This window comes from Telmatherina bonti (genome assembly GCF_933228915.1).
Source record: "Telmatherina bonti genome assembly, chromosome: 17".
NCBI classification, from domain to species: domain Eukaryota; kingdom Metazoa; phylum Chordata; class Actinopteri; order Atheriniformes; family Telmatherinidae; genus Telmatherina; species Telmatherina bonti.
In genome coordinates, this window is record NC_136615.1 from 33572413 (window position 1) to 33597384 (window position 24972).

The window sequence follows — 24972 nt, forward strand, 5'->3', positions numbered from 1 at the left end:
TTATTTCTATTTTTATTTATCCATTTTTTATTATTTTTATTCACTTTTTTTTCAGACAGATAACTTTTTTATTTTCATTTTTTTTGTTTTATTTATTTAATTATTTATTTTTCCAGACAGATGATTTTTTTTTTTCGTTTTTCTTTTTTTTTTTTAACTTTTATATATATATATATATATATATATATATATATATATATATATATATATATATATATATATATATATATATAATTTTTTATTTTTTATTATTATTATTATTTTTTTTTTTTAATTAAAAAAAATAAAATCTTTTTTTTATTTTTTACTTTTGTATTTGTGTTTCTCCAGACAGACGATAACTGGCGCTGTGTGGGGGAGTGGCGTGACGTCATTACGCATGTGTAAACAGCGTCCCAAATTTGGTAGCCGCTTCCTGTGACATCTGAAACCATCACTATGGCGTGTTTGTCGCGTGTGTTACGGAGCTCCGGGTTTTCCGCTGTCTTCAGAGAGCGGGACCGGGTGTGCACTTTGGCGGGCTTGACAACTAGATACCACAGCACCAAGACGGCACCCCAGTTACCGGGAATGGAGTACCAGGTACGCCGTGACAGCGCCAACGAAGCTCGCTTTACTTGGCTGCTAACAAGCTAGCTCCATGCAGGCAGCTGCAGTAGTGGAATAAGTTCTGTGATACTTATTAAACCTGTACGGGTGGAATATGCACAGAAACATGGCTGACAGCAGCACAGTCTTTTCAGGGTTGCCATAAGCTCGGAAATGAGTATTTTTCTGCTGAATGACTGCTCTGTGGGGAATTACAGTGTAATGGAAAACGTTCATTCCTTAATTCTCTGGATTATTTTCTGTCAAAGTGCTCCTGTAAAAACACGTGGCGGCAACTTTCTCTGTCATACCATGTTTTAGTTGCAGTTTGCACCTAGTTTCCACTTTATGAGACCGAATCAGCTCAGATTTGATTGTGTTTATGTGGTATTGAATCCAAAACATGTCCAATGCCGCAAAGCAGCCAGTACTGGTTTGATCCATAAAATACCAGACCTTGATGACCATTGTCCATCACAGGTTGCCATTACATAATAATTCTGCATGCTGGGGAAAACATCTTATTTTAAAGACCAAGCAAGAGGATAAAAGTTTTTCCTAACAAGACATTGGGGGAATTTAAACTGCTTGTTTTCTGCTGATGAAATGAAAATGTAATTGTTAACATGCTTGGTGTGCATGGTTGTCTCTGTGTTGGGCCAGTGACCCATCCGGTCCAGAGCTGTCCCTCCTCCTGGATGGATAATCTTTGCTCATGTTGTGTAATATGCTTCAGCTGTGTATACCATAGAGCAGGGGTGTCAAACATACGGCCCGGGGGCCAGAAACGGTCAGCCAAATGGTCCTACCTGGTCTGTCAAATGAATTTTGTAAGAGTAAAAATGACATATAATTAACTGCTCATATTATAAACTGCTAATAAAAGTGTAAAAGTGCGTCCACATGAGATTTTTTTCTTTTCTTTTTTGTTTAAATATGACATTTCCAAGGCAGGGGGACTTGTTCTATTTTTTATCGTACTTGCAAATTTGTTGTTTTGACCAAAGAAAATTACGTTATAGTTTTATCAGCAGCAACTTTTCCCTACAAAGTTTGGTTTCTTGACATTATCAGTTGTTTGGAGGTAATTCTGATCAGTATAATCTGCTATGTAACAACGTTGTGAAGGACATCCCGATCTGTTTCTCTAATGTCACTTTTGCCAACATAGTAAACTTTATGATGGAAATTTGCATCCACCTGTTAGCAAACAGACTTCCCACTTGGGATGAAATTATGCGGTATGGTGGCTTCTGAACTAAAGTGAGTTGCCCTGCTGTCCAGATTTCACCTTGCAGGGCGGTAAATGTTTGATCAAGCTGAGATGCAGATCAGTGTGTTTGTTAATATGGGATGAGTCAAAGAACTGAGTTTATGTCTCATGTTCGTTCTGGATCGTCGAGCGATCATTAATTCCAGTATTGACACTAATGTTTTATGCATCACTGAAATGGCTGCAACAATGTTTTTAATCTCAGATGGAAACAGATTCCTGTAGAGCTGATTTTTTAATCGCCAGCAGTTTGCAGGCAGGAACGTTGAAGAGTAGATTGAGGCGATCTCCAATAATCAGGGGTCGAAGGTGTCTTATGGGGCTGGATAGGAACCATAGACTGTATATGAAAGATGTACGGAGCCTCCGGCGGTAAAAAGTGAAGCCTATGCGGAAGTGCAGTTCCCCCTTCATCCACTAGGGGCTCCAAAACAGAGCGAATCCCCATAGACTCCCATGTTAAAAAGACCAACTTCACAGCAGAAATAAAAATGTTTACAGCAGAAATAAACATGTTTACAGCAGAAATAAACATGTTTACAGCCTGGTTTAAAAATCCATTTCGGTTTAATAGGTCATGACAACTGTGGGGGGAGTGAATTTTTTTCTAACTCACCTGTTTAAAAGTAATCTAATCTTGAAGTTTGGCATATTTAGGGGCGTGTCTTTTTGATTGACAGGTACCCAATCTCCTGCTTCATGTCAGAAAAACGTAGAACAACCGTGGTATTTAGCTGGTTACCTCTGTTAGCTGGTTAGCTCCTGTTATCTCCGGGTTAGCTCGGTTAGCTCTCAGCTACAGGCAGCTTCGAGTTCGCTCAATGTCAATCATCCACCATGACGCTCACAGCCCCCCTCTCAGCTCCACCTCTTTGCCCATATTTGTATCTTCCGGGTGAGACGACGCACATGCTCCTGCCAAGATAGTGATGGTAGGAAATGCCCACCGAGCTTCATTTCAGCTCTTTAGAAACCTACGGGTGACGTCACGGAAGCTTCTCTATATACAGTTTATGATAGGAACATGGCTTTGCACACATCTTTTTTGCAGAAGGAAAAAAGAAACAGTGAAGTTCTAGTAATTACATTTTTCTAAAGATGATTCTAAAATGACCTCCTTTCCGTTTGGGTGTCCCAGTGAATGTTTCTGTGACACCAGAACAAATCCTGCTGCCTGGGCCGTGTTACATCTGCTTGTTCTGAGTGTTTTCCTCTTTGTGTTGCCAGGATGCCATTTGCACCCTCAACACACTGCAGACCAACTCCAGCGCTCTGGAGCAGGTCCGACGGGAGAGGGGCAACCCTCAGCTGCAGCTGCAGGCCATGAGAGGCTTCCTGGAGCGAGCTGGGCTTACGGTGAGTCCATAACAACATGATCTCACAGAACAGGGACATCTCCAATCATTACGGGTTTCATCAGCATTCTGTGTTTTCAAAGGTGGAGGAACTAGACCATCTGAATATCATTCATGTCACCGGAACTAAAGGCAAGGTGAGCAGCTGGGTTTCATTCAGTGTTTTATTGGACCACCTGGTTCCCAGTCTGATGGATGATAATCTGTCTGATCTCATGAATCTTTTCTAAAACGTTGATCTTCTGTTGCGCAACTCGAGACCAGGAGGTCACACAAACAGCTTTTCACACACGTGTCCATGAACCAAAGAAAAGGACCTGCTGCTGTTTGACGAAGGCTTGCATGTGTGTTTGTTTGTCTTTCAGGGATCAACGTGCGCATTTACTGAGCACATCCTGAGGAGTTACGGCTTCCATACTGGATTTTACAGGTAAAACTGGGAACCACAGGATCCCTGTTAGACACGTGGTTCCCTAATAAATGTGGGACGTGTTTCAGGAGAAAAGTGAGATGTGTTTCTGGACAAACTGGGGACGTGTTTCAGGACAGACGGGGGACGTGTTTCAGGACAGACGGGGGACGTGTTTCAGGACAGACGGGGGACGTGTTTCAGGACAGACGGGGGACGTGTTTCAGGACAGGCCGGGGGACGTGTTTCTGGACAAACTGGGGACGTGTTTCTGGACAAACTGGGGACGTGTTTCTGGACAGATGGGGGACGTGTTTCTGGACAAACTGGGGACGTGTTTCGGGACAAACTGGGGACGTGTTTCAGGACAGATGGGGGGTGTGTTGCAGGACAGGCGGGGGTGTGTTGCAGGACAGGCGGGGGACGTGTTTCTGGACAAACTGGGGACGTGTTTCAGGACAGACGGGGGACGTGTTTCAGGACAGACGGGGGACGTGTTTCAGGACAGACGGGGGACGTGTTTCAGGACAGACGGGGGACGTGTTTTAGGACAGACGGGGGACGTGTTTTAGGACAGACGGGGGACGTGTTTCAGGACAGACGGGGGACGTGTTTCAGGACTGACGGGGGACGTGTTTCAGGACTGACGGGGGACGTGTTTCTGGACAAACTGGGGACGTGTTTCTGGACAAACTGGGGACGTGTTTCTGGACAGACGGGGGACGTGTTTCAGGACAGACGGGGGACGTGTTTCAGGACAGACGGGGGGCGTGTTGCAGGACAGACGGGGGGCGTGTTGCAGGACAGGCGGGGGGCGTGTTTCAGGACAGGCGGGGGGGGGGGGGGGGGGGGCGTGTTTCAGGACAGGCGGGGGGCGTGTTTCAGGACAGGCGAGGGAGCGTGTTTCAGGACAGACGGGGGGCGTGTTTCAGGACAGACGAGGGGGCGTGTTTCAGGACAGACGAGGGGGCGTGTTTCAGGACAGACGAGGGGGCGTGTTTCAGGACAGACGAGGGGGCGTGTTTCAGGACAGACGAGGGGGCGTGTTTCAGGACAAACATGTTGGAGGTGTTTGGAAATAAACGTGGGAGGAGTTTTTAGCAGATTTCCTCTGGTTCAGGAGGAAGTTTGGCGTCTGTATTGAAGGCGATCCTCCAGCTGTGTATGACAACATCCTGTTGCTGGTTTAGGGAAGGGAGGACATGAGACCATCCCTTCTCAGTCAGACTACGAATGTTGTCATGTGATGTGACTAAACAGCATCAGGATTACTTCTAAACCCTGGATATTTTCTGTCTCTGAGGCAGCTTTATGTTTTCCCAGAAGTCTTGAAGCCTTGCGTCCAACAATCAACCAGAGTTCGAGACATTTTAAGGATTTAGCATGAATGTCAGATGTCTTCCTCCTTTTCTTCCATTCTTGTGGGTTCAAACCTGCAGTTTGTCCAGGAACTGTATTAGTGTTGTTGTTTAGGAGGACGTTGTGAGTCTAATCAAATCAGATGATCCTACTTTGGTTTGGATTAAGGATGTCGCAATTCTAGATTTTCTTGGTATGATTATGGTGTGAAAAATAATCCAATTTATCTTGTTTTATTTTCCCAATGCTGTAAATGAGTATAATGTCATCAACACTGCCTATAGGTCATTAAGGGGCCACTAGGACTACTAAACCTGCAACTTTCCACAGACCACACGACACTCTCCATCCTGTATGCAGACCATTATAGGAAATGTTTTTATTGCCTAGAAACCACTCCAACCTGTGCAAAATGAAATGAAATTAAAAATACTTTACTAACCCCCAAAGGGAAATTCAATACAAATTATTGTACTTTATAATTATATCTATAATTATTATACTTAAAATGTCACGTTAGCTTTGGTCTGTTGCTGATTAGCTTCAACTAGCCACATTTAGCTTCTACTAAACAGATAAAGATACAGACGTATACTGCAACTTTCTGCAGCTCATCATACACTTACTGCTGTTGTTCTGAACAAACGCTGGCTGAAAGGTGGGAAAAAGTTCATCACATGTTTCTATGTTTGCATAACGGGTAAACGGCTAAGTTAGCAGTGTGATAACACCGAGGCAAACAGAGGGTTTTACATCCACATTGATAAGACTTATCAGACTCCAACCAGCCAGTCAGATCCAGTCAGAATAGAAGTCTTTGTCTGATCGGTCCACCTCATGTTTCTTCCCACCCATGGTCATTCTGATTGACTTTATAGTTTTATAACCCTCCTTCTCTGGTTCTGGTTGCAGCTCTCCACATTTGGTCCAGGTCAGGGAGAGGATCCGGATCAACGGGCAGCCCATTGGAAAAGACATTTTCACCAAATACTTCTGGCAGGTTTACGGACGGCTGGATGAGACGAAGGTAGATCATCTAACTCGGTCCAGATCTGATTGTATTAAACAGAACCCGTCCAGTCCCTCATCCAGTTCACGTAGTGAATTTAATTCTTTTAAATGGAAAGCATTTCAACCAGTCATGTCTTTCTCTCCTGTCTGAACAGAACCTTTGTGGTGCTGTACGTTATTAGAACCACGTGGCGTAATTGAGAAAATGAGCCTCATGTGACACTGGTCACAGAACAGATGGTGGTTTTCATTGATTAAAATAGAAGTGTGGAGGTCACCAGGGATCTGAAACCAGTCCAAGTACTAGAAGCTGATCCCACAGATGTTCAGAGGCATCTGGAAAAGCTGGGGGTCCAGTTGACACATGAAGCTCGTCCTGCTGGATGAAGCGTTTCCAGTTCTGGCACAGACTCCAAACTCCTCCCACAGCTGCTTTGCTTTCATTCAGACACTGTTGCCAACTTGGCGACTTTCTCGCTAAATCTGGAGACTTTTTTTGTTAAAAGCGACAAATTTAGCAACTTTTACTGGAGTTATTAGAGACTTTTCTGGTGTTTTGGCGACTGACTTGAAGGCACATATTGTTCTGCAGTTACTGTAAGGAAGGAGCAGCGGGAGCCTCTCCCGTCCTAAAGCACTCCCAGGCGGCCAGTCTCAGTCGGCTCCGGCTGCAGGTCAATGTAGAATAACTGCAGTAGGTTGTGGAAGTTCACATAAACATAGTTTATACCATTGTCAGTGACAACTGGCTGCATTAGTTTCCTATACATAGTTCGGCTAGTTAAACACTGTAATATCTCTCCATTACGGGGCGTTACCATAGCAACGCGTTAACCAGCTGGTTCAGATCAGCCGTCTTTTAACAGGTGAATGAGAGAAACGCGCTGCAGCCTGACAGCGGTTGTTTGGTATAAAACGTAAAATTGTTCCTATATAAGCTGATTAAACAACTCTGAACCGTCCATTAGACGGTTATAATGCACGACACGGAGTCTAGAACACCACGACGCGCAGCGTTGTTTAAAGATACTGAATAATTGTGTTAAATAATCGAGATCCCAATTTCAGTCAAAATAATTGAGATTATAGTTTTTGTCATAATCGAGCAGTCCTACTTCATAGTGGTTTGAAACAAAAAATCCAGCCTGTATTTAAACATGTAGCTGTATCTACTTTGTTCTTTTTGCGTGGTCACACGGGAAGTGGTGATTCTTTCCACCAATCGATGGATAGCAGCGTGTCAAGCCGCACCCTTCAGGCGAGGCAGTTTTATTTATAGATCACATTTTATGTGCAAGGTGACTGAAAATGCTTTTACCTGAACATAACACAGCAAGGTGCAACACAAAAAAAACTGAAAGGAAAAGATGTGTCCATTACTCTCTCACCCAGTTATTGGACTATGACTCGTTTATTTGGGGTCAGATTGGTAAAATTAGGACCCCAAAAGGAGGATGGATCTTATGAGATCATCCTGAACCCTTCCTAGTTTTCACCTGCAGAAGCAAACAAATAGTACTCTGATCCCAGCATGAGGAATTCTCCAGCTGATCTTCTGGAGACCCTGATTCAGATGTCAGTGGATGAGGGTCTCCAGATTCATACTAAGTTTCCTAAAGTTCACACTGACGGACCATGAAATGTTTTGGCGGAGACCAGGACCCCGAACAGAGGCCTGGGGCCTGATGTGAAATAAGACATCATCACCGAATCAGAAAAGTCTGAAAGCCAAACGCGTATCACCATGTGTTAAACTTTGCACACCTGATCCTGCTGTGCAAAGTGCAATAATACACCTCGTCTGTCCCTTATCGTCCAATCAGCATCCAGGAAATTTACAGAGGGGGAGATCAAAGTTCGGATTGTCAGAAACAAATGGACTATTTGGCGTTTTATCACCCGAGAGAAGAGATGAGACATCAGGTGTTCAGTGATGAGATTGGTAATAAATCCATGTCAAGAATGGTATCGATCCTGGTAGCGCATGCTAACAATGCTAACAGCCTGTCAGGGATGGATATCTGTTTTTTGGAAAACTGCCACAATGGAAAGAGAAGGAACCAGATCAAAATCCAGAGGCAAGCGAAGTCTGGAACCGGAGCAGGAACCAGAGATCAGAGCAGGTCCATGTGAAAATAATTCAGACTAATGAATAGAGGTGGGAATCTGTCCATCTATCCATCTTCTTCCTCTTATCCGGGGTCGGGTCGCGGGGGCAGCAGCCTAAGCAGGGAAGCCCAGACTTCCCTCTCCCCAGCCACATTTGCCAACTCTGCGGGGGGGATCCCGAGGCGTTCCCAGGCCAGCCGAGAGATATAATCCCTCCAGCGTGTCCTGGGTCTTCCCCGGGGTCTCCTCCCAGAGGGACGTGCATGGAACACCTCACCAGGGAGGTCCAGGAGGCATCCTGACCAGATGCCAGAGCCACCTCAGCTGGTTCCTCTCGATGTGGAGGAGCAGCGGCTCTACTCTGATCTCCTCCCGGATGACTGAGCTCCTCACCCTATCTCTAAGGGTGAGCCCGGCCACCCTGCGGAGGAAACCCATTTCAGCCAGGGTTCAGAGTTCACTCCTCTGAGCCGCATCAGTGCTCTCCTTCCCACCTCCCCAAACAACATCGAAGTCCTTCCACGTGCTAGCTGTAGCGATTACCATCCACAATGCGCTACAGGTTGGCAGTGGCTTGCTAAGTTTACTACATGTACTTCCATAAACAGTGACCACTCCTTTCTGATGTTGTAAGATGCCGTTTGTATTTATTTTTTCTCTGCTGTCCACTTGTTTGCATTTCAGAAAACATAACAAACTCCATAAATGGTGTGAAAAAGGGTTCTGATCAAAGTACAGCAGAAAAACTGTGCGACTCTCCCATTCACTACACCTGTTCAATTAAATCCCTGCCCTTAAGTAACCCCCGTTACAAGCATCACAAGATGTTGTACACCCCCTAGTGGACAGGGGAACTGTAAAAGAAAGCATGGCTCCTATTCTAGCTTTCACTACAGAGGGGTTACACATCAAATTCCAGCTCCGCCATCATGTTTCTGTCACGGCACTGATGGTCCGGTTGCTGCACTTCTACAATCTTTTTCTTTTCTTTCCTCACGTTGTGTTGTTAACGAACAGGAAGAGGATCATTGTTCTGGTTTCTATGCATGTAAAGAGCGGACACAACTGATGAAAAAGGCTTCTTCTCCACCGTTTTAACTGGCACCAGTTTGTGTAATATTTTTCCAGTCACTTTTTTCATTACAGCAGTTTTTTCTCAAGTAGATCTGACATGAATTTCATCACTCTTAAAATAATGACTAAAGTAATTTTTTCAAGGTTTTCTAAAAACACCAAAAAGTCAACAAGAAATCTACAACAAATTATTCTTTTGGGGAAAAAGCACATAGGCCATTGTTTTAAGAATGTGATGATTTGTTTTCATTACTTTCTATTAATTTCCATTCATTTAATCTTCTTTCTGACCTCCTCAGGAAGCACATGGCGGGACGATGCCGGCATACTTCCGTTTCCTCACCATCTTGGCCTTTCACATCTTCCTCCAGGAGAAGGTAGGCGAGATGAGACTCAGAGCAAACCAATCATCCAGACTGGTTCTGAATGTCATGACTTGTGAAGCTTACCTGGTGATTGTTCTCAGGTGGATCTGGCTGTAGTTGAAGTTGGTATAGGTGGAGCGTATGACTGCACCAACATTATAAGGTAAGAAAGTGTGACCAGCTGAGCCTGTACTGGACTGCTGCTGCTGCTGCTAAACTGTGAGGAGATGCAGTGAAGATGGAAGTTGTAAATGATTAAAAACAGCTCTACTGTACTGATTCCTGCAAAGCGATTCTGTTTCTTCCTCCTCTGGGAGAACAAGTCGCAGTTTCCTCCAAACAAGACTCCAGCGGCAAGTTTACCAGAATATTTAACAGTGTAGCTTTATTAGTCTTCTCAGAGGACAAAGAAGCAGCTCGATCAAAACGTTGCAATCCAGCTGGTTGTCATGGCAACATGGCCTCAGATAAGGCGTCAGACCAGTTTATCAATGTCTGGTTGGTGTCAGAGGAGAATGGACAGACTGGTTGGAGATGATGGAAAGACAACAGGAAGTCCAGTAAGCACTGGTTCCCACCAAGATCTACAGAACATCATCTCTGAAGACACAACCCATCCAGCCTGGAAGCAGATGGTCTCCAGCAGCAGAAGACCACACCGGGTTCCCTCCTGTCAGTAAGAACAGGAAACTGAGGCTACAATTCACACAGACTCACCAGAACTGGACAATAGAAGATGGAGAAACGTTGCTGTTCTGATGAGTCTCCAGTTCAGCTCCACATTCACATGGTAGGATCAGAATCTGCTGGAAACATCATGACAACATGGATCCATCCTGCCATCAGGATCAACGCTTCAGGCTGCTGCTGGTGGAATGGTGGGGGGAGGTTTTCTGGTCCCACTTTGGTCCCCTTAGTCCCAGCATGACATGGTTTAACCTCCACAGCCTACCTGAGTCCTGCTGCTGACCATGTCCATCCCTTTCTGAGCACAGTGTAGCATCTTCTGATAGAAACTTCCAGCAGGATGATGCACCATGTCACAAAGCTCACATCATCTCCACCATGACGATGAGTTCACTGTCCTCCAACGGCTCCACAGTCACCAGATCTACATCCAACAGAGCAGCTTTGGGATGAGGTGGAACGGGAGATTCTCATCATGATGTGGTGGAACGGGAGATTCTTATCATGATGAGGTGGAACGGGAGATTCTCATCATGATGAGGTGGAACGGGAGATTCTCATGGTGATGAGGTGGAACGGGAGATTCTCATGGTGATGAGGTGGAACGGGAGATTCTCATGGTGATGAGGTGGAACGGGAGATTCTCATGGTGATGAGGTGGAACGGGAGATTCTCATGGTGATGAGGTGGAACGGGAGATTCTCATCATGATGAGGTGGAACGGGAGATTCTCATCATGATGAGGTGGAACAGGAGATTCTCATGGTGATGAGGTGGAACGGGAGATTCTCATGGTGATGAGGTGGAACGGGAGATTCTCATCATGATGAGGTGGAACGGGAGATTCTCATCATGATGAGGTGGAACGGGAGATTCTCATGGTGATGAGGTGGAACGGGAGATTCTCATCATGATGTGGTGGAACGGGAGATTCTCATGGTGATGAGGTGGAACGGGAGATTCTCATGGTGATGAGGTAGAACGGGAGATTCTCATGGTGATGAGGTGGAACGGGAGATTCTCATGGTGATGAGGTGGAACGGGAGATTCTCATGGTGATGAGGTAGAACGGGAGATTCTCATGGTGATGAGGTGGAACGGGAGATTCTCATGGTGATGAGGTGGAACGGGAGATTCTCATCATGATGAGGTGGAACGGGAGATTCTCATGGTGATGAGGTGGAACGGGAGATTCTCATGGTGATGAGGTGGAACGGGAGATTCTCATCATGATGAGGTGGAACAGGAGATTCTCATGGTGATGAGGTGGAACGGGAGATTCTCATCATGATGAGGTGGAACGGGAGATTCTCATGGTGATGTGGTGGAACGGGAGATTCTCATGGTGATGAGGTGGAACGGGAGATTCTCATGGTGATGAGGTGGAACGGGAGATTCTCATGGTGATGAGGTGGAACGGGAGATTCTCATGGTGATGAGGTGGAACGGGAGATTCTCATGGTGATGAGGTGGAACGGGAGATTCTCATGGTGATGAGGTGGAACGGGAGATTCTCATGGTGATGAGGTGGAACGGGAGATTCTCATGGTGATGAGGTGGAACGGGAGATTCTCATCATGATGAGGTGGAACGGGAGATTCTCATCATGATGAGGTGGAACGGGAGATTCTCATCATGATGTGGTGGAACGGGAGATTCTCATGGTGATGAGGTGGAACGGGAGATTCTCATGGTGATGAGGTGGAACGGGAGATTCTCATCATGATGAGGTGGAACGGGAGATTCTCATCATGATGAGGTGGAACGGGAGATTCTCATCATGATGAGGTGGAACGGGAGATTCTCATGGTGATGAGGTGGAACGGGAGATTCTCATGGTGATGAGGTGGAACGGGAGATTCTCATCATGATGAGGTGGAACGGGAGATTCTCATCATGATGAGGTGGAACGGGAGATTCTCATGGTGATGAGGTGGAACGGGAGATTCTCATGGTGATGAGGTGGAACGGGAGATTCTCATCATGATGAGGTGGAACGGGAGATTCTCATGGTGATGAGGTGGAACGGGAGATTCTCATCATGATGTGGTGGAACGGGAGATTCTCATCATGATGAGGTGGAACGGGAGATTCTCATGGTGATGAGGTGGAACGGGAGATTCTCATGGTGATGAGGTGGAACGGGAGATTCTCATGGTGATGAGGTGGAACGGGAGATTCTCATGGTGATGAGGTGGAACGGGAGATTCTCATGGTGATGAGGTGGAACGGGAGATTCTCTTCATGATGAGGTGGAACGGGAGATTCTCATGGTGATGAGGTGGAACGGGAGATTCTCATGGTGATGAGGTGGAACGGGAGATTCTCATGGTGATGAGGTGGAACGGGAGATTCTCATGGTGATGAGGTGGAACGGGAGATTCTCATCATGATGAGGTGGAACGGGAGATTCTCATGGTGATGAGGTGGAACGGGAGATTCTCATGGTGATGAGGTGGAACGGGAGATTCTCATCATGATGAGGTGGAACAGGAGATTCTCATGGTGATGAGGTGGAACGGGAGATTCTCATCATGATGAGGTGGAACGGGAGATTCTCATGGTGATGTGGTGGAACGGGAGATTCTCATGGTGATGAGGTGGAACGGGAGATTCTCATGGTGATGAGGTGGAACGGGAGATTCTCATGGTGATGAGGTGGAACGGGAGATTCTCATGGTGATGAGGTGGAACGGGAGATTCTCATGGTGATGAGGTGGAACGGGAGATTCTCATGGTGATGAGGTGGAACGGGAGATTCTCATGGTGATGAGGTGGAACGGGAGATTCTCATGGTGATGAGGTGGAACGGGAGATTCTCATCATGATGAGGTGGAACGGGAGATTCTCATCATGATGTGGTGGAACGGGAGATTCTCATGGTGATGAGGTGGAACGGGAGATTCTCATGGTGATGAGGTGGAACGGGAGATTCTCATGGTGATGAGGTGGAACGGGAGATTCTCATCATGATGAGGTGGAACGGGAGATTCTCATCATGATGAGGTGGAACGGGAGATTCTCATGGTGATGAGGTGGAACGGGAGATTCTCATCATGATGAGGTGGAACGGGAGATTCTCATCATGATGAGGTGGAACGGGAGATTCTCATGGTGATGAGGTGGAACGGGAGATTCTCATCATGATGTGGTGGAACGGGAGATTCTCATCATGATGAGGTGGAACGGGAGATTCTCATGGTGATGAGGTGGAACGGGAGATTCTCATGGTGATGAGGTGGAACGGGAGATTCTCATGGTGATGAGGTGGAACGGGAGATTCTCATGGTGATGAGGTGGAACGGGAGATTCTCTTCATGATGAGGTGGAACGGGAGATTCTCATGGTGATGAGGTGGAACGGGAGATTCTCATGGTGATGAGGTGGAACGGGAGATTCTCATCATGATGAGGTGGAACGGGAGATTCTCATCATGATGAGGTGGAACAGGAGATTCTCATGGTGACGAGGTGGAACGGGAGATTCTCATGGTGACGAGGTGGAACGGGAGATTCTCATGGTGACGAGGTGGAACGGGAGATTCTCATGGTGATGAGGTGGAACGGGAGATTCTCATGGTGATGAGGCGGAACGGGAGATTCTCATCATGATGAGGCGGAACGGGAGATTCTCATCATGATGAGGCGGAACGGGAGATTCTCATCATGATGTGACTGAACGGGAGATTCTCATGGTGATGAGGCGGAACGGGAGATTCTCATGGTGATGAGGTGGAACGGGAGATTCTCATCATGATGAGGTGGAACAGGAAATTCTCATCATGATGAGGTGGAACGGGAGATTCTCATCATGATGAGGTGGAACGGGAGATTCTCATCATGATGAGGTGGAACGGGAGATTCTCATCGTGATGAGGTGGAACGGGAGATTCTCATCATGATGTGGTGGAACGGGAGATTCTCATCATGATGTGGTGGAACGGGAGATTCTCATGGTGATGAGGTGGAACGGGAGATTCTCATCATGATGAGGTGGAACAGGAGATTCTCATGGTGATGTGGTGGAACGGGAGATTCTCATCATGATGAGGTGGAACGGGAGATTCTCATGGTGATGAGGTGGAACGGGAGATTCTCATCATGATGTGGTGGAACGGGAGATTCTCATGGTGATGAGGTGGAACGGGAGATTCTCATAATGATGAAGTGGAACGGGAGATTCTCATCATGATGAGGTGGAACAGGAGATTCTCATGGTGATGAGGTGGAACAGGAGATTCTCATGGTGATGTGGTGGAACGGGAGATTCTCATCATGATGAGGTGGAACGGGAGATTCTCATGGTGATGAGGTGGAACGGGAGATTCTCATGGTGATGAGGTGGAACGGGAGATTCTCATCATGATGTGGTGGAACGGGAGATTCTCATGGTGATGAGGTGGAACGGGAGATTCTCATCATGATGTGGTGGAACGGGAGATTCTCATGGTGATGAGGTGAAACGGGAGATTCTCATCATGATGTGGTGGAACGGGAGATTCTCATGGTGATGAGGTGGAACGGGAGATTCTCATCATGATGTGGTAGAACGGGAGATTCTCATGGTGATGTGGTGGAACGGGAGATTCTCATGGTGATGAGGTGGAACGGGAGATTCTCATCATGATGAGGTGGAACGGGAGATTCTCATCATGATGTGCAGAAACTGTGCGATTCATTTCAGTTTGGAGAAAAACCTCTGATGAATGTTTCCACCTCGTTGAATCTGTCACACCTAGAATTGAGGCGTTTCTGGAGGGAAAATGGGTCTTACCAGGTTCTAAAATGTCCTGAAGCCTGTCCCCCGTTTACCCTGAATGAAGTCCTGGTGAAATGGATGATGTAGAATAGTTTGTAAGTTGATTATCTAATTTTTACTTCAGAGATTAATATTTTTTTTAATCATTTAAATTCTTCTAAACCTGAAATGGAACTTTAATTTTCTAAAAGAATTTTTAATGATAAAAAGAGTTTTGTCTACAATATAATGTCATATTTCTGACCAACCTGCAGGAAAAGGCAGGAGTTTATCTTTACACAGACAGGCAAGTGTGTGCAGAGATGGAGAATTTTGATGATGATGTTTAAATGAGATCTATGTTTGTGAATAGGAAGCCGTGGGTGTGTGGCATCTCCTCCCTGGGCATAGACCACACTCAGATTCTGGGAGACACCATTGAGAAGATCGCCTGGCAGAAAGGAGGCATTTTCAAGGTGTGGAATGTGACGATGAGGATGTAACTTGTTTACTAACCCACGGACGTTAGATTTAGTTTATTACCGTCTGATATTTGTCCAGGATTATTTACTAGCTGTGTCTTGTTTTCTGATGTGCACGTCTGCAGCCGGGGGTTCCTGCTTTCACCGTCAGACAGCCAGAAGAAGCCATGGCTGTGCTCCGAGACCGGGCCAAAGAGATCTCCGTAAGCTTCCATGTTCTGTCATCAGGGATGGCTCCCTGAGGGAAGATGAACCTTTTGTCCTGTCCTGTCCTTGCAGTGTCCCCTGTGGGTGTGTCCACAACTGGAGGACTACCAGGCAGACTGTGGACCTCTGCATCTGGGCCTGGCAGGTCAGCACCAGCGCTTTAACGCTTCCCTGGCCCTCCAGCTGAGCCACACTTGGCTGCAGAGAAGATGCGGATCAGGTATGTCTGCAACATGTCACTGATCATCTAAAGCAGGCTTAAACCTGATTGATAAAAATCATAAAAAAGATCGCTAACGCTGTTGTATCGCTGTGAGACCTCTGTTTTGACCTTCCTTTATCAGCAGTGTCCGTAGCACCGTCCATAGACCGTCTGTGAATGATGGACGGAGTCTCCGGCGGTTAAAGGTGAAGGCAATGCAGAAGTGTATAACACTGCAGTTCCCCCTTCATCCACTAGGGGCTGCAAAACAGGGCAAATCCCCATAGACTCCCATGTTAAAAAGACCAACTTCACAGCAGGAATAAACATGTTTACAGCAGGAATAAACATGTTTACAGCAGGAATAAACATGTTTACAGCAGGAATAAACATGTTTACAGCAGGAATAAACATGTTTACAGCAGAAATAAACATGTTTACAGCAGAAATAAACATGTTTACAGCAGGAATAAACATGTTTACAGCCTGGTTTAGGTTTAATAGGTCAGGTTTACCTTCATGACAACTGTTGGGGGAGTGAATTTTTTTCTAACTCGCCCGTTTTAAAGTAATTTAATCTCAAAGTTCAGCATATTTAGGGGCGTGTCCTTTTGATTGACAGGTACCCAATTTCCTGCTTCAAGTAAGAAGAACGTAGAACAACCGCGGTTTTTAGCCGGTTAACAACGTGACTTAGCTTTAGCTCGCTTACCTCCGTTAGCTGGTTAGCTCCTGTTATCTCCAGGTTAGCTCGGTTAGCTCTTAGCTACAGGCAGCTCAGACTTCGCTTGATGTCAATCATCCACCATGACGCTCACAGCCCCCCTCTCAGCTCCACCTCTTTGCCCATATTTGTATTTTCCGGACGAGACAACACGCATGCTCCTGCCAAGATGGTGATGGTAGGAACCGCCCACCGAGCTTCAATTCAGCTCTTCAGAAACCTACGGGTGACGACACGGAGACTCCGCCCATCTTTTATATACAGTCTATGCGTGTAACTCCGTAAGGTAAACTGTTGCAGATAGCTCACCCAGTAAGTGAGCTACTGAAATTTTCCAGCATTTCTTTTCATCCAGGAGGTTTATATCCAGACAGAACATGTAGTGTTTATTCACAGTGACCCATGATAACATTATTTATCACATCTTCATCACCATCACTACCATGTTGCTAAGAGACCTCTATTTTCACCTGGACATGATGATGAAGACACTTCCTGTCAGACTTTCCACCAATCAGAGCTTAAACCTACAATAAAGTCCCATTAAGACCAAATGCCAAGGCAAAAATGTGAGATTTTCTTTCGTAGTTTTTCTATGAATTTACATTTTTATTCCAGTATTTTCTAGCTTTACTAGATACTGGACACTAAGGGTATACGACTCATGGACAGGTCAACCCCCTAAACCATTAAAACCATCAATCCAAAGCGCAACGGGTCAGTAACTGTGGTCCTGCAGGGATTGAATGTTTCCATGTGGAAACACACCTGTTTCAAACGAATGGGTCATTATAAGACTTGTGCAGAACAACGAGCTGTTGGAGATCCATTTGATGACTCTAGTGTGTTCCAGTCGGGAAACATCCAAGACCTGCAGGACACCTGTGGTCCCTGTAAGGTGTTGCAAAACCACAGAAAATGCTGTAGGTTTGACAGGTGTTGCATCTGTGGGGGGATGCAAAGGCCATTAAAAACCAAGAGGAGGAAGGGTCAACTGCACTCTCATGGTCTTATTGTGAATTGTTCCTGGTGGTGTAGTGGTTAGCACAGGAAGGAGGTTGCTGGTTCGAGTCTTGGCTGGGGCGAGGCTTGAACCGTGTCCTTTCTGTGTGGAGTTTGCATGTTCTCCCTGTGTACGCATGGGTTCTCCGGCTTCCTCCCACCATCCAAAGACATGCATGTTGGGTTAACTGGTTACTCTAAACTGTCTCTAGGAGTGAGTGTGAGTGTGTGTGTGTGTGAAGGGTTGTTTGTCTCTGTGCGGACCTGTGATGGACTGGCAACCTGTCCAGTGTGTCGTCTGACACCTGCAGGACACCGGCCTTCGTGGAACGGAGCTGGTGATTGGTTGGGATAGGCTCCAGCTTCCCGGCGAGCTTCAGCTGGACCAGGCGGTTCAGAAAATTAGGGAAAACTATATAAGTGTGCATATATACACATATGTATATATGAGTGGAGCAGGACTCGAACCACCAAGCGGCTCTACCACCCGAGCCACTGCCTCCTTTTGAGCTGTTTTTGTATGAAAAGTAATTTATAAATAAAGTTGAACAACTTTTCAGGTTTGTGCTTCTCTGTGTAGATCAAACTTTTCCTGTTTTATTTATCTCCTCCATCTTTATTCTCTCCTTTACCTTTGCTCTCACACACCTGCTCATTTAATTTTTCACTGAGTTTGTGAATTCCTGTGTCCGTGTGATGGTTTAGGTCTGTCTTCACTGCTTCTGTAATCCTGCCTCTGTGTTGTTGTTCTGGAGGAAAACATGGTTTGGATTTTAGCAGAAAGCTGCAACATGGCAGGTCTGAAGACTTCCTGAACGTCCTGTTCTCTGGAGAGTCTGGACAGAGACGTGGAGATGGCGTTGTTTCTGTGTCTCACCTGGAACGCGTCTGTCTTTAACAGATAAAACGTTTCCCTCGGCCAATCTGGAGAACTCCAGAGTACCTGAGGCCAGTCCCTTCAGCCCCAGCCCCGTCATGGTGAAAGGTGAGTCTCATCCAGCAGCGTTTCCGGGTTTTCTGGCATCTTCCAGTGAGGTTCTAGTCTGTGTTTGGTATCAGGGTTGTCAGAGACAGAATGGCCTGGCAGGAGCCAGACTCTGAAGCATGGAGCAGTCACCTACTTCCTGGATGGAGCTCACACCAAGCGCAGCATGCAGGCCTGCGTGCACTGGTTCAGAGAGACTGCAGCCCAGCATGAGAGGAACGCAAGGTCAGCATCTCCCTCGCATCACCTCTGCTTCCTGTAACAGATTCTGTTAGAACTTGTGTATTCTCCATAGATTGTATATGAAAGATGGACGGAGCCTCCGGCGGTTAAAAGTGAAGCCTATGCAGAAGTGTCTAAAACTGCAGTTCCTCCTTCATCCACTAGGGGCTGCAAAACAGAGCAAATCCCCATAGACTCCCATGTTAAAAAGACCAACTTCACAGCAGAAATAAATACGTTTACATCAGGAATAAACACGTTTACATCAGGAATAAACACGTTTACAGCAGGAATAAACACGTTTACGGCAAAAATAAACACGTTTACGGCAAAAATAAACACAATTACGGTGAAAATAAACATGTTTACAGCAGGAATAAACATGTTTACAGCAGAAATAAACATCTTTACAGCCTGGTTCAAAAATCCATTTTAGGTTTAATAGGTCAGGTTTACCTTCATGACAACTGTGGAGGGAGTGAATTTTTTTCTAACTCGCCCGTTTTAAAGTAATTTAATCTCGAAATTCGGCATATTTAGGGGCGTGTCCTTTTGATTGACAGGTACCCAATTTCCTGCTTCAAGTAAGAAGAACGTAGAACAACCGCGGTTTTTAGCCGGTTAACAACGTGACTTAGCTTTAGCCCGCTTACCTCCGTTAGCTGGTTAGCTCCTGTTATCTCCAGGTTAGCTCTTAGCTACAGAAAGCTCAGACTTCGCTTGATGTCAATCATCCACCATGACGCTCACAGCCCCCCCTCTCAGCTCCACCTCTTTGCCCATACTTGTATATTCCTGGCGAGACGACACGCATGCCCCTGCCAAGATGGCAATGGTAGGAACGCCCACTGAGCTTCAATTCAGCTCTTCAGAAACCTACAGGTGACGTCACGGAGGCTCCGCCCATCTCTATATACAGTCTATGGTATTCTCTGATGAATTCCTGCTTCAGTCGCTCTGAGCCACTCTGTCGCAGGATGCCACATGATTACTGTCAGAGGGTTCAAACATCCGTCTGTGTTTCAGTGGTCCAGTGGTCAGAGTGCTGCTGTTCAACGCCACGGGAGAGCGAGACAGTGCTGCCATGCTGAAACTGCTGCAGGTGAGGCATCTCTATGGATGAATGTGAAGAGTTGTTTCGCCCAGTAACACAAACGCTCTCTGCTCCATTTTCTGTCCTGTCAGCCGTCTCAGTTCGACTTTGCCGTGTTCTGTCCAAACATCACAGAAGCCATCGCCTCCTGTAATGCAGGTGAGATCATCAGTATGCATGTCGTTATCAAAGCGGACATCTTAAAACTCCACTAGACCTCCACCGTTCAACTCTATGGGGGGAATTGTGGTGTTTAGGTTACTCTTTAGCTGATCTACGCAGGTTTTCCAACATTTCTATCCATCCAGGAGGTTTACAGTCCAGCCGCAACATGTAGTGTTTATTCAGAGACTCTTGATGGTAAATCCATGATAACACTATTATTTATCACATTTTCATCAAATTAGCCATCTTCTGTCAATTTTCTACCAATCAGAGGGCTTAGATTGACTGTCAGCCGCAGATGAAGTGAGCTGAAATTTCTGTCTGAAAAGGAGGAAAAAGCTTTTTTGGCTGCAATCCAGCCAAGAGGACACTGTCCTCCTCTGTTTCTGGCAGAGATGCAGTAAAGTTTGTCGTGAAAGTCAAACAATAAGAATCTTACTGATCATGTAAAGTTCACAAGTTCATCAGTAAAGTCAACAATAATGCCTCACAGTGACCTGGAAAAGCATAGTGATTGGTCCAGCTCAGATCTTCTTTTACATGTTCATATTGAGATGAGGTGAATTTATTATAAGTGATTAAATTCAGTGATGACTTGTTAATAATGCCAATAAGTTGTTCCTGTTCTCGTTAAAACTGAGAATTTCCTTTTATTTCTCGTTTCTTCAGAAAAACGAAGTTATTTGCTTTTTTTTTTTTTTTTTAACTTTAGTCAAATCCGAAAGGTTTTTTCTTTTAACACATTTCCATATGAAATAATCATTAAGTGATATTTAGATTTTATTCAGCGTCTCGACTTGATGGATGATGATAAAACCACAGAATGTGAGAAAACAATGTGTGCATCAAGATCTTCATCAGACGTTTCTCTGCTCCTGACTCTTCAGACCAGCAGAACTTCAACGTGTCGGTGGAGAACATGCTGACGCGATGTTTGGACAACGAGAGGAGCTGGCGTCTCCACAACAGCCAGACTTATCAGAACGGTTCGGAGCTGCTGATCGAGGGCAGCCTGCCGATGGTCCCCAAGAGGGCTGCTGACACCCTGGTCTTCCCCTGCATCCTCAGCGCCCTGCAGTGGATCACCCAGGGAAAGGACGCTGTCTTAACGCAGTCGGCACAAAGAGTCTTAGCAGTTAAACCCAGCATCACGGCCAAAGCAGCTTCTCTCCGGGAGGCAGCTGAGATCCACGTCTTGGTCACTGGCAGCCTCCATCTGGTGGGAGGAGTCCTCAAACACCTGGACCCAGAGTCCTCTAAGTGAAGTGGACTTGGTGACTGAAGTCAGCTCGTATCCACCAGACAGGAAGTGGGGTGTAGGTGGTGATTTTAGGGGTGTACCTGAACGGGCTTAGCTCCACCCACCACCATTGTTGCCTTGGTTACCTTCTCATCACGGCAGCTTCATCCTCACCTAGAGCCTTACAGAAGAGTGCACAAAAATGTAGAGCTCATGTGTTCAGTCGTACTTGAAGCTAAATGTGTTTACTTGAGCAGAGGTGTGTGCGTGCGTGCGTGCGCTTTATCACTGATGTCCCTGGATCAGCCATACAGTGGCCGGTGGACGGTCTTCACAATGTTGTCTCAGAACCTGCAGATTAATGGGACCAGAAATGACTTCCTGGTTTAAACCCTTCTGTTTTCAACTTTTTCTTTTCTTTTTATAGAGAAACTTATTTTTCAGTTTTCCTCTTTTTATTCTGCCAGTAAGTGACAGGAGGGCAGTTTGGTGTAAATATTCTGACAGTAATTACAGATCACTGTTGGACTATGGATAAAACAGTTGGAAGTGCCAATCAAATCCAGCCTGTTAGTCGCTGTTTAAATGAGCATTAATCTAAATGATAAAACACCGTATGTGTCTGGTGGTGAATGGTACTGGACTTCTACCTTCACATAAAAATGAACTTGTTTTTACTATTTGTTTGTACGCCTCACATAACAAGCACTTAGATGGAACTTTAAATAAAGATTAAATCTGAACCATTAAAAGAAAGACGATTAAATATATAAATAGACTGGGTGTTGTGTTAAATTTGTATATTTTATATATTGAATGTGTGTGTGTACATCATATATATATAAAGTATACATATATACAGGAGCTATAGGCGTGTGTGTGGGTGGGGGGTTATTTAGGAGATAAAATTTATTTCAGTACAAACACTTGAACCTCGTTTTTAAACTCGGCACAAAGACATTTTATAGCTAAATTATTCGCAATTTTACTCGTTTATTTTTCAAAACTAAATCTGATTTATAATCTGATCAAGCTTTGCTAAATTTCACTTGATTTATGATGTAACGTAGTTTATATAGTATTTTTTATTATTATTATTATTAACGTTACTTTCCCGACCGTTACTGATTCTGTTCGTTTCAATGTATAAATAAAGTTTTTTCTTTTATTTTTTTTAAATCGACTGTCTCCTTCCAGCCAATAGGATCGTACTTCCGCTCTACTCTGATTGGCTGAGCGTTTGAGGAGTTGTTCAAATTTCATGCTGGAGTTTGTTGTTGCTGCAGACATTCACGTTGACTCTTCTAAGAACTAAAATAACTGGATTAAAGTCTCCCAAAGGTTCAGGTACTCATTAGTTCTATCTAATTCCGCTTTTATTGATCTTTTGATATATTTACACGCTAAGTAGTGAACATATCCTCAGGAATGTCGCCGTGTTTCTGTTTCGTGGGCCATCCCGGCAGGAAGGCTTTAAACATGTACGTCGCCGAGAGAATTCTCCACCGTGGCTTTGCTTCTGTGTGTATGTTTATGTACACGTATGTTTGTGTATTTACAGGTACAATTCAGAAAAATTAGAATATCATGAAAAAGTTCATTCATATCAGAATGTGAAACCCATATATTATATAGACTCATTACATTGTGTGAAATGAATCATTACACATAGAGTGAAACGTTTCAAATATTCAGTCCTTGAAATTTGGATAATTATGGCTTATAGATAATGAAAACCCAAAATGCCGTGTTTCAGAAGAGTAGAATATTGTTAAAAACTTCAATCTTAGAAAGTCATGGTGTCACACCCTGATCAACTAGTTAACCTTTATATGATGTTACAGGTCAATTTGACCCGTTTCAATTTTTGTGATGAACAAACTACTGCTTTTCCTTTTTTATACATGAAAATTTGTGACCTTTCCTCCTCTGGGCTCCTGAACTTCTAAATGAAATCTGAAAGACTGTGATGTGTATCTTAACATCTGTTCAGTGTTTGTACACAAAGATAATGTTGGGGGTAATTTTGACCCAGACACATCTCTCTAAGCTGCTGATTAGAGTAAAAAATGTCTCTTCAATGTACTTTATTTTGATTGCTTATTTATGTTTTTAATACTTTAGAAAAGACATTCATACACAGACACTCAGGTGTTTCTTGGGGATAAACTTTCTTCCCCCTGTACTGTAAGTCTGTAGAGACGTTTGACATAAAATCTCAAGTCATCTGATCACAACCGCTATGCCAGAGTGAATTGACATGAAAGAGACAAGCTTGCTGCGATCAGATGTTAGGGATAAATGGGTTGTTACTGTCGATCAGCGCCTTATTTCATTCAGGTGGTGCTGTCCTTTCTGACAGTACGCGCCCAACAATCCTGCAAGTATGGCTTAAGAATATGGATAGCCTGTGATTCAAAATCCAGCTATGTGTGAAATATGTAGGTGTTCACTGGAAAGCCACGTGGAGGTGCATAACATCCCATGTGACAACTTCTTTACATCCTGCAGCCTTGGAGATGAACTGCCAAAGAGGAAGCTATATGTTTGTAACAGTCAGAAACAATAAGCCAGAACTTGAATGAATTACGTCTGCAGAAAACACTGTTACTGTCTGTCCGTCTGGAGGACATTGGAAAAGTTCAAACTGAGAAAATCCAAGAAAAAATGCCGCAAGTTAAAAGTGTTTGTGAAGAAGAAAAAACAAAAATAGTTCCTAAATATGGTGTAGTTAAAAGATTGGATTGAATGTCTCTTTTCTAAACGTTTATCTGAAAAAAGTTATTAGTTGAACTAGATTTTTTTTTATTTTTTAATGTTGTGAGTAGATTGACATTATCCAGTATCAATGGGAGTCTGCTCCGTCCTTTCCTCTAGATGACCTCTGTGTTGCTTTGCTATTTTTTGTTTAAACATTTCATTCCAGCTAAAAAAACAAAAAACCTGCTGTGTTCTCACATGACTCTGCCACATTGTGTGAAATGAATCATGAAGGTCCTGTTAGTTTCCATGGAGATGAAGCAGATTTCATAGTGAAGTATTCTCTCCTCCAACCATAAACTATCCTGTCTTTCTGGACGCTCATGGTGTTTCTAAGGTGAACGTGGGGTCTATCCCTTCAGTCTCCTGGCTCTGACCATTGATAGAGGTGTCCATCAACATCATCAGCCAATGGCTTCCTGAGATATTTACCTGCTCAACCTCTATTAAATACCTTCTACTTTAGCAGGGTCCCTCATCAGACATTACATCAGTCACAAAAGAACTGGGATCCTATAATCTGGTTAAACTGGAAGTGATGTGGTTCTCTTTTAGGAGGAGAGAACATCTACATTTTCTACCGTGTTTATTCTGACACAGCGATGCATATCTGTCTCTTCTATAGTAATCACATGTCTCAGCTTTCTATAGAGACCAGGATTAAACATGCAGCCCTTGTAGTTGTGGAGATGTAATTAATTTATTTTGGGTTTGTTATTTTAGTTAGGAGGCAGAAAAAATAGGTCTTTTCATGAAAAGCATGTGTTATATGTCAGCATGTGAGAAGAGACATGGTTGTTTCTGGCATGGACTGGCCACCAGAATCCAGACCTTCAGAGAGTCCAGGTGATGTGCGGAAAAGCTGAGTTTAAACTGTCAGTAAAGGATCTGGACAAAACGCTGAATGCAGAGAAGTCGTGTAT

The 24972-nt window shown here is 44.7% G+C and overlaps 1 protein-coding gene across 1 annotated transcript; it reads left to right on the forward strand.

Annotated features, from left to right (window-relative positions):
- Positions 1 to 451: 451 nt before the first annotated feature.
- Positions 452 to 21994, forward strand: fpgs (folylpolyglutamate synthase). The gene is made up of 15 exons (XM_079256267.1): positions 452 to 582; positions 3089 to 3217; positions 3300 to 3353; positions 3582 to 3646; positions 5897 to 6011; positions 9478 to 9555; positions 9645 to 9706; positions 15341 to 15443; positions 15575 to 15652; positions 15729 to 15876; positions 18486 to 18569; positions 18644 to 18794; positions 19818 to 19893; positions 19977 to 20043; positions 20937 to 21994. The coding sequence occupies exons 1-15, from the start codon at positions 571 to 573 to the stop codon at positions 21311 to 21313; spliced, it is 1599 nt and encodes a 532-aa protein (XP_079112393.1). The 5' UTR covers positions 452 to 570; the 3' UTR covers positions 21314 to 21994.
- The last annotated feature ends 2978 nt before the right edge of the window (positions 21995 to 24972 follow it).